This window comes from Vicugna pacos, chromosome 30 (genome assembly GCF_048564905.1).
Source record: "Vicugna pacos chromosome 30, VicPac4, whole genome shotgun sequence".
Taxonomy (NCBI): Eukaryota; Metazoa; Chordata; class Mammalia; order Artiodactyla; family Camelidae; genus Vicugna; species Vicugna pacos.
The window spans coordinates 5562800-5576578 of record NC_133016.1 but is presented as its reverse complement, the minus strand read 5'-3'; the positions used below and the strand labels follow the sequence as shown (position 1 = coordinate 5576578).

General features: G+C 37.2%; 1 protein-coding gene across 6 annotated transcripts in view; it reads right to left on the bottom strand.

The window, feature by feature from the left end:
* The window catches only part of RTTN (rotatin), a 113019-nt gene that overhangs the window by 28390 nt on the left and 70850 nt on the right, over positions 1–13779 (bottom strand). For 5 of the 6 annotated variants that reach the window (XM_072952117.1, XM_072952119.1, XM_072952120.1 and 2 more), the window contains 4 exons: positions 8566–8755; positions 7025–7116; positions 960–1053; positions 408–606 (listed from right to left, as the gene is read on the bottom strand). In XM_072952117.1, coding sequence (XP_072808218.1) covers positions 408–606; positions 960–1053; positions 7025–7116; positions 8566–8755 — 575 coding nt within the window. The remainder of the gene's footprint in view (positions 1–407; positions 607–959; positions 1054–7024; positions 7117–8565; positions 8756–13779) is intronic. The other variant, XM_072952118.1, reaches the window with a different exon arrangement.

Sequence of the window (13779 nt, the reverse complement as noted above, 5' to 3'; positions counted from 1 at the left end):
TAGGTCAATGACAGAACCAAATCACAATTTCTCTAAATTTTATCAGAATATTTTCTAATAAAAGTTTCAGTCTCCCATAACTAAATAACTCCAAATGAATTTCAAAAATTAGTTTTCAACCCAGCATCATTATTCTGATACGACCACTAGGGAGGTGAACCCCAAACCTCCTTCACTTCCGTTCAGAATGACCAAGGAGACCTGCATCATATTCCTTGAGTGCGGCAGAGGACAAGTCAGGTTTCAGAACCTCTGAATTTTAAAAAATCAGGATAAAGGTTGAGGAAGCTTAAGAGTCGATATAAACCAATCCAAGTGTTTTAACAGATCTAAAATAGACTCTCAAGACAACTGTGGCAAAAGTGAAGGCCTGGGTCTGCTTCCTTTCCAGGAGCGTGGTCTCTTACCCACAGAGAAGCTCCATGAGGCGAGCCTGCCGCAAAGCGTCTGCGGTGTCACCTGGAGTGGTCGCCAGGAGACTGTCCAGGAGACTGCATACGGCCGAGAGGAGAGGCGGAGTGACAAAAACACACTGTCTGGGCAGAGGAGCAGAAAGGGAGGAATCCTGAGGAGGCCGCGGAGATGCAGTTTCATGCTGACCTGCTACTGCAAATAAGCATGAAAGTTATCACTATTTTGTTTACTTTGTGGTTACGTACAACATTCACAAATTCTGATAATCAGAGGAAAGTTCCTGAAAGTGCCAAAGAGAGGCAGTTGGGGAATTCCCTAACCGCTCGGCACCTCAGACATCCCACTCCTGCAGTTTGTGTGTGTGTGTGTGTGTGTGTGTGTCTGCCCTGGGGGACAGTACACCAGCCAAGACAAGAAGGGCAGGGCAAAGTGCTGTGTCCCAAGTATTCAGACATTAAGGAACAAACAGATGGTCCAGAATCTAACTGGACCAACTTGCCATTTTTCTTTTTTGAAAGGAGGATGTTTTCCTAAAACAAGGATACCTTGAGCCACAAACTGGTCGTGCGAGGCTTCAGGGAGAGGCGCTGCGCAGAGCATGTGTGGCTGAAATTCAGCACTCCCCAACGAAGCTGCCACCTGCGGAGAGCAAAGAAAATCATCTTCCTCGTAACAGCCTCTTGTTAACGTTACTAGTTGGAAAATGAAACACAAGCCATACGTACACAAGATATCCTTAAACAGAAAGGTTTATTAGAGAAGCGCCCTAGTTAGCACCACTAACCACGCATATCCTGAGAGCTGTAAGGTTTTGAATGGCACTTTCTACTTCTTCTTATAGGACTTGTTACAGTTTCGTAAATCAGTAATTCAAAGGAGAAAAGTTTTGATTTGAAGCCCATCTAGGGTTTTATGGTCCTGATAAAGCCAATTCCCATTTACTGCTCAAATGCTGAAAGGCTGAAAAAAAACTAGCCTATAATTCACTGTGCCCTTCAGATAGTTTGCATTTCTATTCATAATAAAAGGGTTTTTTAGAGTTTCAAATGGCACGCGCAAATTTAAATAGAAGAATTAGCAGAAGCATTAGACAATTCTTCTCTGCTTCTCCCATCACAAAAGAAATGGTTTAAGAATTAGGCAATATGCTGACACTGTTCTTTAGAATACGTTTTTTGAAGCATTAAACTTAACAGAAATTCTATAGAAAGTGAACACAATTTGACGCACAGGTTTACAGATGGGCAGACTGTGTGGCCTCCTAAAACTGAAAAAGCCCAAACTGACGTCAAGCACCTCCTATGTGGAAAACACTATCTTTCCATCGATTTCTCTTCTCTGAGACAGCATGAATTTCCCACGCCTGGACAATCTCCAGGTCAGCGCGTGCAGGTAGCGCGAGCTGTCAACAGAACTCACGCGTCAACCCTCCAGCAAACCCAGAGCCTGTACAGCTCACGATATTTGCACACTGATTGCATATTTATCCCAACACTTAAAGTAGGTTGCTTTAGATTTGATATGACAGGATGAAAGCAAAACTCAAAAGATTATTTTCATTTGCAGTTTCTGATAGCAAAGAGAATATAAATTTGAAGATAATGGCACAGGAAATTAATATACAGTTTTAAAAATCCCCCTTTCAAGTCAAGACCTCAATCACCTCTCACCACCTCAAGTATGACATTACAGTAGTAAGAAATAAATGATAGAAAGCCGTAGCCAAAAAATGTAAGCTAAGCACATAAAGTCACCTAACAATGAAGGCTGGATAAATTTCGGTCCAAATAAATCACTCATAAGTAAGCAAGTATTAAATATCTTATTTTATATAACATTAGATCCAGATAACAGGGGGCAAAAACCTAAAGAAATTATTTAAATTATAGTTGCTTACAATTGGCTATAAGAGGTGTGTTTAAAAAATAAGTTCCTATCAACAGACATCCAGGTAACGTTTAGTCTGTGAAGTAACAGTCAGACGCTGAGACTGACCACACAGCCCATGCAGGAGCTGACGAATGAACCTGACTCCTGCCATGAGCTCTCCTGGTTATATTAGAAAATTTAAGAGAGCAAGGATGCTGGAACCTTTTATCTTTTCACTAACCATCCTTTCAATTGACAAACACTCATGCAGTCTTAGGCTGACCTGTTCTAGTACTATGCTCAAGTCCTTGATTGCTTGAAAATAATCTCCCATGGATATTTATTTGATTATATTTCATAATACACATCAAAACATACATGTATTACTTGTCATCTTGAAATCCAAGTAACAATGAATCAACCTGGAAATGCAAGTATTAGCTCCCAGAAGGTGAGGTTCATAGGAGCCAACAATGCTACAGGCAGAGAAGGCCTGATCTGGTCCAGGTCCTCTTTCAGGGACAAGGGGTGGGCCTAGTGCAGACTCGAATGAGGATCCTCAGTCCAGGACCATATTCACAACAGCACAGAGCTCCTCCAGTCAGAGGACATCCCCAGACAAAGCTCCGGAACGCCGGCTGGTCTCCTCTGAGGGACGTGCTTCCTTCTCCCCCTCCTCTTGTTTCCACGGACGGCCCTCAGCTTGACTGGGGCTTCGGGCCACCTCCCGGGCGGAGGATTCAGGGTGGCTTGGCTTAGGGCACACTAAGCACGATGCGTCATCCCTTCCCTTCGCCGAGAGCAGAGAGCACGACATTCTCACTTGCTCTCTGCCTGCTGTCAGGAGGAGGCATCGAGCGGGAGGTCAGGCTGTCCTCTTGCAGCAGGGAGTCTAATTCTTTTATCTGTCACTCGCCCTGTTCATTAAAATGGCTTCAGTGCAAAATCACAACATAGACATTTTCCTCACTTTCACATTTGCCACCTGGCACATCCTGAGATTTTCAATTTGCATTCCCTTGACAAGACAAACAAAACTGAGTTTTCTTTGAAGCATATGTACCCCTAGCGTTCTCACCTTACTAGCACAGAAGGCAGTAAAGGCCTGTTAGTGCAGGCAGGCTGATGTTACTTAAAACCACTATCCTAAAACAGACACACATTTTGCTTCTGAGAACTAAAAGATAGTCTTTCCTTCAACATGTTTGTAAACAGATTTGATAACGGAAGAAGCTCTCTAAATCATGCTTCATTGTAAAATAAAGTAGTTATAATTTTAAGAGAATTCCTTTGAAAAAGCAGAAATAGCAGTCATTTACCATATTAAAGGGGAATTTGAGTCTAAAAATAAACAATTTCTGTCATATAAACAAAATGCATCAATGTTCAAAAATATTTTCTTTGTATTCTGCCTTACAGAAACAAGAGCTCACTGGGTACTTCAAAAATTTTTGAGAGTTAATTTAGGACTCAGGAATTTTATTTGTCAAAATGACTACAATTTCTTCCATTCTCTTTCATCAAAACCAGTATTCATAATCTAAATAGGTTATTTGATTTTTAAAAAATTAAAAGGGAATAAAGACAATGAGGATTTGTGGCATGAAAAAGAGTACACATCTATTTACATTTTTAAAACTGGGGGTTCTAAGTGTTCATTTTTACAAATGACAACTTTCTCTATAGGCCCAAGAGCAGAAAAATTTTGTTGTGCTTCACAATTTGTAATCATTAACTCTAAACAACTTACAATAGGAAGTTTAAATCACTTCAACTACGTAGATTCAAGATTCTAAGGACTGCATGTAAAATAAAAAAAAAGAAAGCTCAGAAAAACATTGTGGTAGGAAAAAGCAGAAGATGAGGTAAGATTCTTGCCTAACTAGAATCACTTACTCACACACAGGGATTTAACACCAGGCCCCTGTGCCCTACTGGACACGATTTAAAGGAACAAGCTCCCTCGGCCTTGTCCTAGTCCACCCTCCAATAGCTTTGTGACTTTAGGACAAATACGTAAATTCTCTAAGACTCTGTTTCTTCATTTATGAAAGGGCACCACCCTTAAGCAGTGCAGATTTAACAGGCGAACCCATCTGTAGCACGCAACGTGGTGGCCACACACAACAAACTGGAGTGTGTCCTCGTCTGAGCTCAAAAGGAAAGGATCCACATTTCCTTTATTTTGACATCTGATAAAACAGATTTTTAAAAATACAAAGATAATTCTGCTCAAGACCAACAGAAAAGACCAAGTTTTGGCCATAAAGCTGTGGCTGCACACTGGTAGGTCCTAGGCAGAAACACCCCCTAGTTCAGATATTCCTGAGGGGTAAAAATGTGATTTCAGGGGGAAAAACAACTACTGTCTGACCCCTCCTATCCTGGGGAAGAAGACACTGAGTTGCGGGGAGGCCATCTCTGAAACGGCATTTACTTATGAGGGCAACTGCCCCAAGGTGACAATGACACTCTACTCTATTTGTAATTTACAAAACATACAAGTCCTGATTCTTCCAAAGCTTGCCAAACAACGTTGAACTAATATTCGTTAGATAACACGATGGAAGTCCCTAATGTGGCGTCAACAGCACAGAATGGATAATGACCCAGTAACAGCACACTGGATGACACGACCCAAATCAAAGGACGGTGCTTTCCTTAGAAAGACAACGTGGAAAAACAAAACAATCCACAAATTGCATCTTTTCTCAATTCTGGGAGAGACACAAAATAGTGATATAAATAACAAGATAAGCTCAAAAGATTTACATCCACTCAACTGATATCTCAATTTGTAACTTCAGCATTTTCTTAAACCTGAGGAAGTATTGGTTGGTCTGGGTTCTGGCAGCTTAGGTTGAATGCAATACGAGTACAATGAATAAACTCTCCAGATTTGTCTCCTTTTGCAACAAAGATGTACAGATCTCTCACATGGTTAGGAAAACATGAACAATTAGCAGAACTGGGGTAATCAGACTACTTTTTTGTGAATAAAAGTCACTAATACCCAAACTCTATTTGGAAACCAAAAAACAAAGAAAAGCGTTGATTGTAAAAATTCTAACAGATAACACTGGTCTTTTGAGAAACTACAAGAAGTAAATCTTACATTGGACTATGTATAAGAATTCTTTAAAAAAACAGATTTTGTTGGTACATTGCTCTAAAAGTCTATGTGATATCCTTACATAAACAAGTTAAAGACTTTTGCTTTAATAGAGGTACTTCTATTTTAATAATGATTATAGTAAGTGACATCTTTCCAAAGTTTTTCTCAGAAAATCTAGTAAACCTAATCTGTAAGATTTACATATTTTTATCAAATAGAGAAATGCAAAAGTTTGATTTGGTTTTGTTTTCTGTACTTAAGTCTTCTTGTATAAACACAACTTGATATCTATAAAATAGCTAAGATAACTCAAAGTTATTTAGAGCAATTACTATTTACTGCTTATATAAGCAAAGAATGTACCAAGATCTCAAAATCCGTCTATAAACCTTTAAACAGAGAAACCTAAGAAGAGTAAGAATAATGCTGTCCTTCTGTGAACTAAATAACCAATTAAAACAGTTCCCTCTGGCATTTAATCATATCATTATTTCTCTTATTGAGATAAAGATACACATTACTTCTACTGTGAGAAGGAAAGCATGACATCTAGTGGAACTGGGGTATTCTATTCTTCTAAATAAAGGTTCAATTTAGCACTAAACATAAACTCTTCTTTTGAGTCTCGGGGGAAAAAAAAAGAAGACTTTTAAAACTGTACCAGTCTCTTGGGAAACTGTAGGAGGTGAATTTTATTAACGCCTGTATAATTTTTTATTATTCTCATATTATTTTTGTTCCTGGAAGAAGTGGTGTCACGCCTTTGCCTTTCTAATAGGTTCTACAACACAGTAATTTTTCCAAAAACATTTTCCAATTGAACTCAATATTTTCCAGTTGAGAATAAATGATTTTGTATGCTTGCAAAACAAATGAAACTTAGCATGTCATTATTTAGAAATACTTAGTGTCTCAAACTTTTTAGAACAAAGCAACTTATATATAAAAATAAAAAGGAAGAAAGGCAGGCAGGTATATAAATTTCAGGTAGTACAGATAATCAAGACAAGCTTCTGTCTGATGCAAGTATTTGGAAGTGTGTTTAAAATCATCAGTACCACACTGGAATCATTTGAATGGGTCAACAGTCTTCAAATTGTCTTGTTCTTAAGCAAAATTAATTTCAGGGTAATCAAGGATTACCAATCACATGGGATCTGTTCTCTTCTTCTACTACTACTGATAAACATTTAAAATTTTTTGAACCCTGGTTCTATCAAAAAAGATAGCGGGGAGGGTATAGCTCAAGCGGTAGAGGATATGCTTAGCATATAAAAGGCCCTGGGTTCAATCCCTAGTACTTCCATCAAAAAAATAAACAAAAGCTAATTACCTCCAACCCTCTTCCAAAAAAAAACCCTTAACTAGTTTAAAAAAGAAAACATTTAAAAAAACACATATTTGAAAAAAAAGGTAGAAAAGAGGTTGAAAACTCATCTAAAAGGCTATTCAGTGTACCTACTTGAGCAAGGCAAACCCTACTTCTGAAAAGACAACACTTCAAATAAATCACAGCTGCTATAGTCATAACCTTATACGTCATTTCCATTCTTATCTCTCTATTATATAAATTCACATTTTTTCAGAAAGTCAACATGCAGCCCTCAAGCGTTCTTTGTTGAGTACCGTTGTTTCCGAGGTGGAGAGAGAACTTGGATCTTGATCTTGATTGGACATCCGAGATGGTGCCCTCCAGAACTTGAATGAGTCGTCTAAACCTGTGAGGACAGGAAAACTGTCAACATGAGTAGTCTTCCGGGTACTGTAACAACCAACATGAACCTTATGTGAAACCAACCAAGAACTAAGGAAAGAAGTTAGCCTAGTTGTTATTATTCTTAATTAACTTATACATAAAGCATATTTCACAAGAAAGTGAATGACAATCAGTTAGCTGTGCTTTAAGCTCACTCTAACACAATTCGTCAGGAGCACCAGCTCCCCAGCTTCAATGCGCAGAAGAACCATAAAGAGCTTGATAAACTGGTTTCCTGGGTCCTAGTCTCAGAGATTTCATTCCCCAAATCAAGGTCGGGGAGTAAATTTGCATTTCTACCAAGTTGGAAGCAGATGTCAGTGCTGTTGATTCAAGGGCCGTGCTTCCAGTAACACCAATATAGAGAAATCCAAACAATTAAATGGGTCACCTTCCTCATAGGGATATTTATTTATAATATTCAAGAATGTCATCAAATGTCATTCTCCTCTTAATTTCTCAAAGAAATGAGCAGAAAAGTGAATTAGAAATATATACTTAAGTATTTCAGGGGTAAAGAAAGTTCATGTTTGCAATTTACTCTTAAATGGCTCAAAAAAGTACACACACGTGCATTATAAATAAATTTTGTTTACATGCACATACATACATATGGCATAGGGGAACAAATACAGTAAAATGTAAACATTTGGGAAGTCTCTGTACTATTCTTGTACCTTTTCTGTGTGCAATTATGTCAAGATCTTTTAATATTATTTAAAACCCTTTTAAATATTAAAAAATTATTTTACATTTAGTTTTACTTTACAATTATTTTTATTCTTATTATTAAATTATTATTTATTATCATGAGATGAAGTTAGTATTTATATGTGTTAAGATCTCATTCTTAGGAACTCCAAGAGAATCTACAAATAAGTAGAAATTAAAAGGTTTCAGCAGATATTTTGACAAACTGAGTAACATGACAAAAACAAAGTTTTTCAATATATCAGCCAAACAAATTAGAAAATTTAGTAGGAAAACATCCCATTCTTGATTGCCTAGGAAGAACTTTCCAAAAAGTTTCAGACATTTAATAGAAAAAACTATAAAACTTTACTGAAGGGCATGAAATAACTTATGAAACATTAATAAGATGTCAAAAATAGTTTCCATGAAGAATTTATAACACAGAAAAATGCTTAGGCAACGTTTAGTGAAAGAAGGCAATACAAAAATGTACATAAGACAGGAGCACAATTACGTACAACAAACAAAAGCTATACAGAGGAAGAAGACCAGCAGAAAATACACCCCAAGGCAACAAAGATCATCTCTGGGTTTTGGGACTAGAGATGAATGTTCTCTGTTTTCATTGTTTTGCAAATATTTTGTAACAAACACACAGGTTTTTAACAGGTTAAGAACTATTACATTTTATTAAAAATATAAATATAAATATCTGTACCATTTAAATCATTGCCTTCTGAAGTTCCATGAAGAGCAGAACAATTCAAATCAAATGTATACCGTCCCAGGTAACAATGTTTAACCATCTGACTCAAATGTTCATAAAAATGGCAGTGATATAACAGAGCCTGAAGGGCAGGTTTTCCTGTGAGCGACAGGCCAGAGTCCTCGTCATGGACACAGGGGCCCTGGAGGAAAAGAGGAGAGAGAGACAGTGATTCATCACTTAATTTCTTTGAAGGACCCACTTTCCCCCCACATCTCCTCAACCAGACGAATGGGCCCAGCTGCCAGCACGCTCCCTCCACTGTCTCTTTCCTGCCCCACGCGAGCCAGGCTGGCCCTGGGCCGCTGCCTCACGGAGCCCTGAATCTTCTCTGCCTGAAAACCCACTCCAGCAGAGGCTGATCTAGCCTGTCTGCTGAGGGCCCACTTAGTTTAACATGTCTCATGAAATGGTACGGTTTAAACCAAGTAGTTATATACTTGAGGTACAAATACAGTAAAAGCAGTATTTTGCAATCCACACAGAACAATAAAATGATATGTATTAAAATATCTGAAATAACATGGTTCAGTAATTACGTTCAAAATCACTTTTTGTACCTATCAGTAAGCTAGATAAAATGAAAAGGCGCATTGGTACCCACTGTAAAATCTGCCACTTTACTTTCCACTGAATTAACCCTTTCTTTTTTTTATAATGTCTTTTATTTATTTATTTATTTTGTTGTGGGGGGGCAGTAATTAGGTTTATTTATTTTTTTAATGGAGGTCCTGGGGATTGAACCCAAGACCCAGTTCACGCTATACCTTACCCCCTGAATTAACCCTTCTTTCAAGGAAACCACACGTGTGCATGCAAAAATACACACGTACACACTTTCCAGCTGGAGGCTGAGAAGAATCTACCATTGCACAATTTCAATCTCTTTGTACTTTTTTTCAAATAACTTTTTGCACTGCCACTGTTTTTTCTGGAATATCCAATGGCAAAAATCAAGGATTCAGTTAAAAGTACAAAAAGGATCGGTTTAAAGTATACAAATAATCACATCATAGTGTTTATAACTATTTCTATTTTTTTGGAAAATGATAATCAAATATAATTAAGATTTTTAAAACAGACCATAAGAGAGAAAAATAAAAGACAGAAAGTAGAAATCTATGTACCAACAAGAAAGATACGGTTAAAACCTACCCAAAGTTTATCATTAACTGTGACATTTGCATATATGTCCCTTCTCGCATGCTTCCTGATCACTAAGGAAAGATGGATATTAAAACTTACTATCCAAGATGATGAAGTAATAGTTAAAGGTATAATTACATTAAAGAGATTATTTCCATTAACTCTTCTAAGAGTTTTACTAAAGTTGAAACTCTTACTTCAGTATTAAATACGTTCTATTGTTATGAATTTGTTATTCTCGTGCTCTAAAAAACCTACCCAACACTGTGAGCTTACTCTCTATAAACAGAGCAATGTACATGCTTAAGAAGAAATAAGACTTTTTAATGAGCAGTCAGCAGATGTTGGTCACCGTAACTTTAAATTCAGAGCTCAGGATCAGCAGGTGAAACAAGAGTGTATGGAGAGCAGGGTCACGGGGTTCCTGCCTAGAACCTGGGTATACGCTTCAGGCGATGTGGCCCTTTCATGCGTTACCTTATTTATCCAGGATGAAGTAATTCATCCAGAGTCACTCAGCCAATCCTAACATTCACAGCTTCAAAATGCTTTATCTTTTAAGCATCCGTAAATATAAAAAAAACTGTCAAACACGCGAGAGATTAGCAATAGTAACTTTAAATCACAAATCAAAGTCCTCATTATAATGACTGCAGGACGGATCAACAAACAAGATGAGAATTATAAATAATTCAGCTAAGGTTACTGGCTTAACTCCCAACTACGTAACAAACCTCAGTAAATCAATAAAATAAAATTATCAGACAAAGTAGCAAAAACACTGTTTTCTAGACACATTTCATAATAACGCTCAGAACAATTTCCAAATATTTTATTACACAGATTATAGGAAATTATTCAAAATTTTTACTTTTGCAAAATCATCTGCTATATAATTGTTTCCTGGATGAGTTACAGCCACAGGCCAAATTCACAAAGGTTTAACCAAAAGTACATGAAAGAATATAAACTGTATAAATGTTGAAAACAAGTTCCTCAAGACTTCCTAAATCTGCTGAATATCTCTGTGAAGGTCTGCTAAGACTGATGGCTACACTATCTGATGGAAGGGAAGGTGTTACAAACTCAGTGTCTTCTAAAATCCATCTTCTCTTCAGTTATATGTATTTTCAAAGTAAGTGAGAAGTTACGCATGTAAGTACGATGTACAACTTAGTATTCTATAAATAAATATAATTATCATGGTAATAAAGAATATAATTAACATAATCACACTTACTCTTCAATTAATATATATTTTAAAATACATTTTCTTCTCCAGCTCATACTAATATAAAAAGAAAAGACTTAGAAAATAAAAATAACAAATGAGGTCGTAAGAGACATAAATTTAAATCTCCCTAGTGAAGTTTCACAGCCTAATTTTTTCCTTTACCCATAAATTCCTGTGAGAATTATTCGGCCTACCAAGATTGAAGAAGTTAAACTAATTCTGTTAGAAATAAAAGAACTAATACCCAGAATTTAAAGACTAGGAAACAGAAATAAAAAAAGGTAAGGATACAGAAAATTAATTCAAGAGGCCTAATATAACACTCTTATAATTTGTGGAAAGAAAAAACAAAGAAAAAGGAGAAGTCTTTTTTAAAATAAATAAATATGAAAAAAATTATCAGAGCCAAAAGATACAGAACATCTACGTTTCCAAATGAAGGAGCTTAATAAATGTCAAGTGAGAGAAATGAAAAAAGACGTATAATCATAAAATTCCAGAACATCAAAGACAAACTGAAGGTGGTAAAACAAAAAGTCACCCACAAAGAGAATGAGAAGGGTGTCTGACTTCTCATCAGTAGCATGAGGTTTCAGAAGACAGTGGAGCAAGATTCTTATGAGGAGTGGTTTGAATCCTATAACTGGTAACCCAAACCTCAATCCAGTGCAATTTAAATATATTTTCAAACAAACAATAACTCAGAAGTTTGTCTGTCATGCTTTTGTTTTTAGGTAGGAACACAACTATTTTGAGGATAATTACTAGGAAAGGGTATTCTAACTGAAGAGAAAGGATGATTAAAAGCTTAGAAAAACTGGAGCTATGATACGGATTCACAATGCAAGAAAAAAAATTAATAGAAATTCTGGGGGGGGGCACCCAATGCCCAAATCAATTTTTAAAAGTCTACACACACACACAAATAATAAATACCAGAGAAGTTTTCCTCTGAGTGCCAGAGGGATCACAGCCCTGGAAGCAGAGATAAGAAAGTATACCACAGCCCAATAAATGGCTCTGTAGTCAATTACTGGTTCTCACTGTTTAGAATCAACCTACAGATACATCGAGGCTGCAGAAGAGAATCTAAACATAATCAGCCCTCACAAAGTAAAAGCAGAGATAGAACTGGCGAAGACTAGCAGCAGGAATGGGGGAGGAGACACCGACAAAAGGACAGGCCCACCTTAGCCACACCTTACCTCCTAATAGAGGGGCCAAAAGACCTAATTCACAGGGAAGGAGACCACAAACAGCAGGGGTGAACAGGGGAGAAACTCAGACCAGTAACAGAACTGTACTGGTAGGACACTGTTTAAATGAGCTACACTGTATACACTGACACAGTAAAGGAACAAACATATTACTGTAAACATACTATTTAGAGACAGGAATGTAACTACCTGAAGAATTAACATCAGTAGGAGGTAAAGCTGTCTCTGTGAATGGAGGGGGTAGTGAATTTCATAATAAGCTCTATTAGCTTTTTTTAACGTATATATTTATTTCTTGAAAATAATGATTTCTTCTAAAAATTAGAACAATTCTTCAAAATATTTTTAAACTTCTCAAGGAAACAAATGATCTGGAATAAGTACATATGACATAACCATTATTTTTTATTTGACTTATATTTTAACTGAGCATTTAGCCGGAATCCCCAGTCTCCATGGGCCAGAGCTTCCTAGCGGCACCAGCACATTATCAGCAGAGCTTTCATCGCGACAGTGGAGCCAAGCCCAGCATGTGCACAAAAGACGGCGTGACTCAGGCTTTCCACACATGACTGCTGTAAAGGGGCCAGAACAATGGAGCCATTCATGCATAGACTAGGCTCCGCTCCACAGGTCCATCAGTAATTGATGGGGCTGTCTTCTGGCAAAGGGGGGAAGTCAGCACAGCCTAATTGCTCTGTCTCAAGATGTCTATATCCTTACCAGCCTTGCCCTCGGGTGAGTACTGGGGCTGCCAGATCATCTGCGAAATTGCCAGGGAGAGCTGAGGACGGTAGGCAAAGAAAGAAAACTCTTCAAGTCACCAGGTGCCGTTACAAATAAACTTACAAAGAAAACAGCAAATGCAAATTAATTATGTCATAGAAGACGCTGATTAATTTGAAAATACTGTTCTCAAGGATTCAATAAGCTATACTACTACATTTAAAACGTATTTTACTCCTAGTGTCAGAGAACTAGCACATCTATTAGCTATGATTCCGAAGGAACTAGGAGCAGAATCAAATTATATTTAAGAAGAATGAAGAATACTTCCAGGAAGAAAAAATAATTATTTTGATATATAAAAAACTTTTAAAATACTATAATGTAATACAGAGATTGGAAAAAATGATCCTAATTACATAAGAAATCCCTAACTACATATAAATTATGAATATAGTTAAAATGATATTGCTCCTCTGACACCAACTACTTATTGTTTTGTGAAATCAATACTCATGATGATTCACGATGAACACATTAAAAGATGAAAAATACGCATCAGTAATTATCACATCAAATATGAAAATGATGCACAGAACTGTAAGTGAGCTGAACATCTGTCTGCAACACAGATAGACACATACCCAGGTGCCAGGTCTGTCCACTGCGAGTGCACATCTAAAACCCAGATCTCATTTCTATGTATCACTCTCCACTGAAAGAAATCAGGGCTCTTTGAACAAGTATCTGATTCCAGGTTGGGGCTGGCAAAGTCTAGAACACCTTCCTATACCAGAGAGTAAGGAAGTTCTCAAAGATTGACGAAGACATGTTAAAAGGACA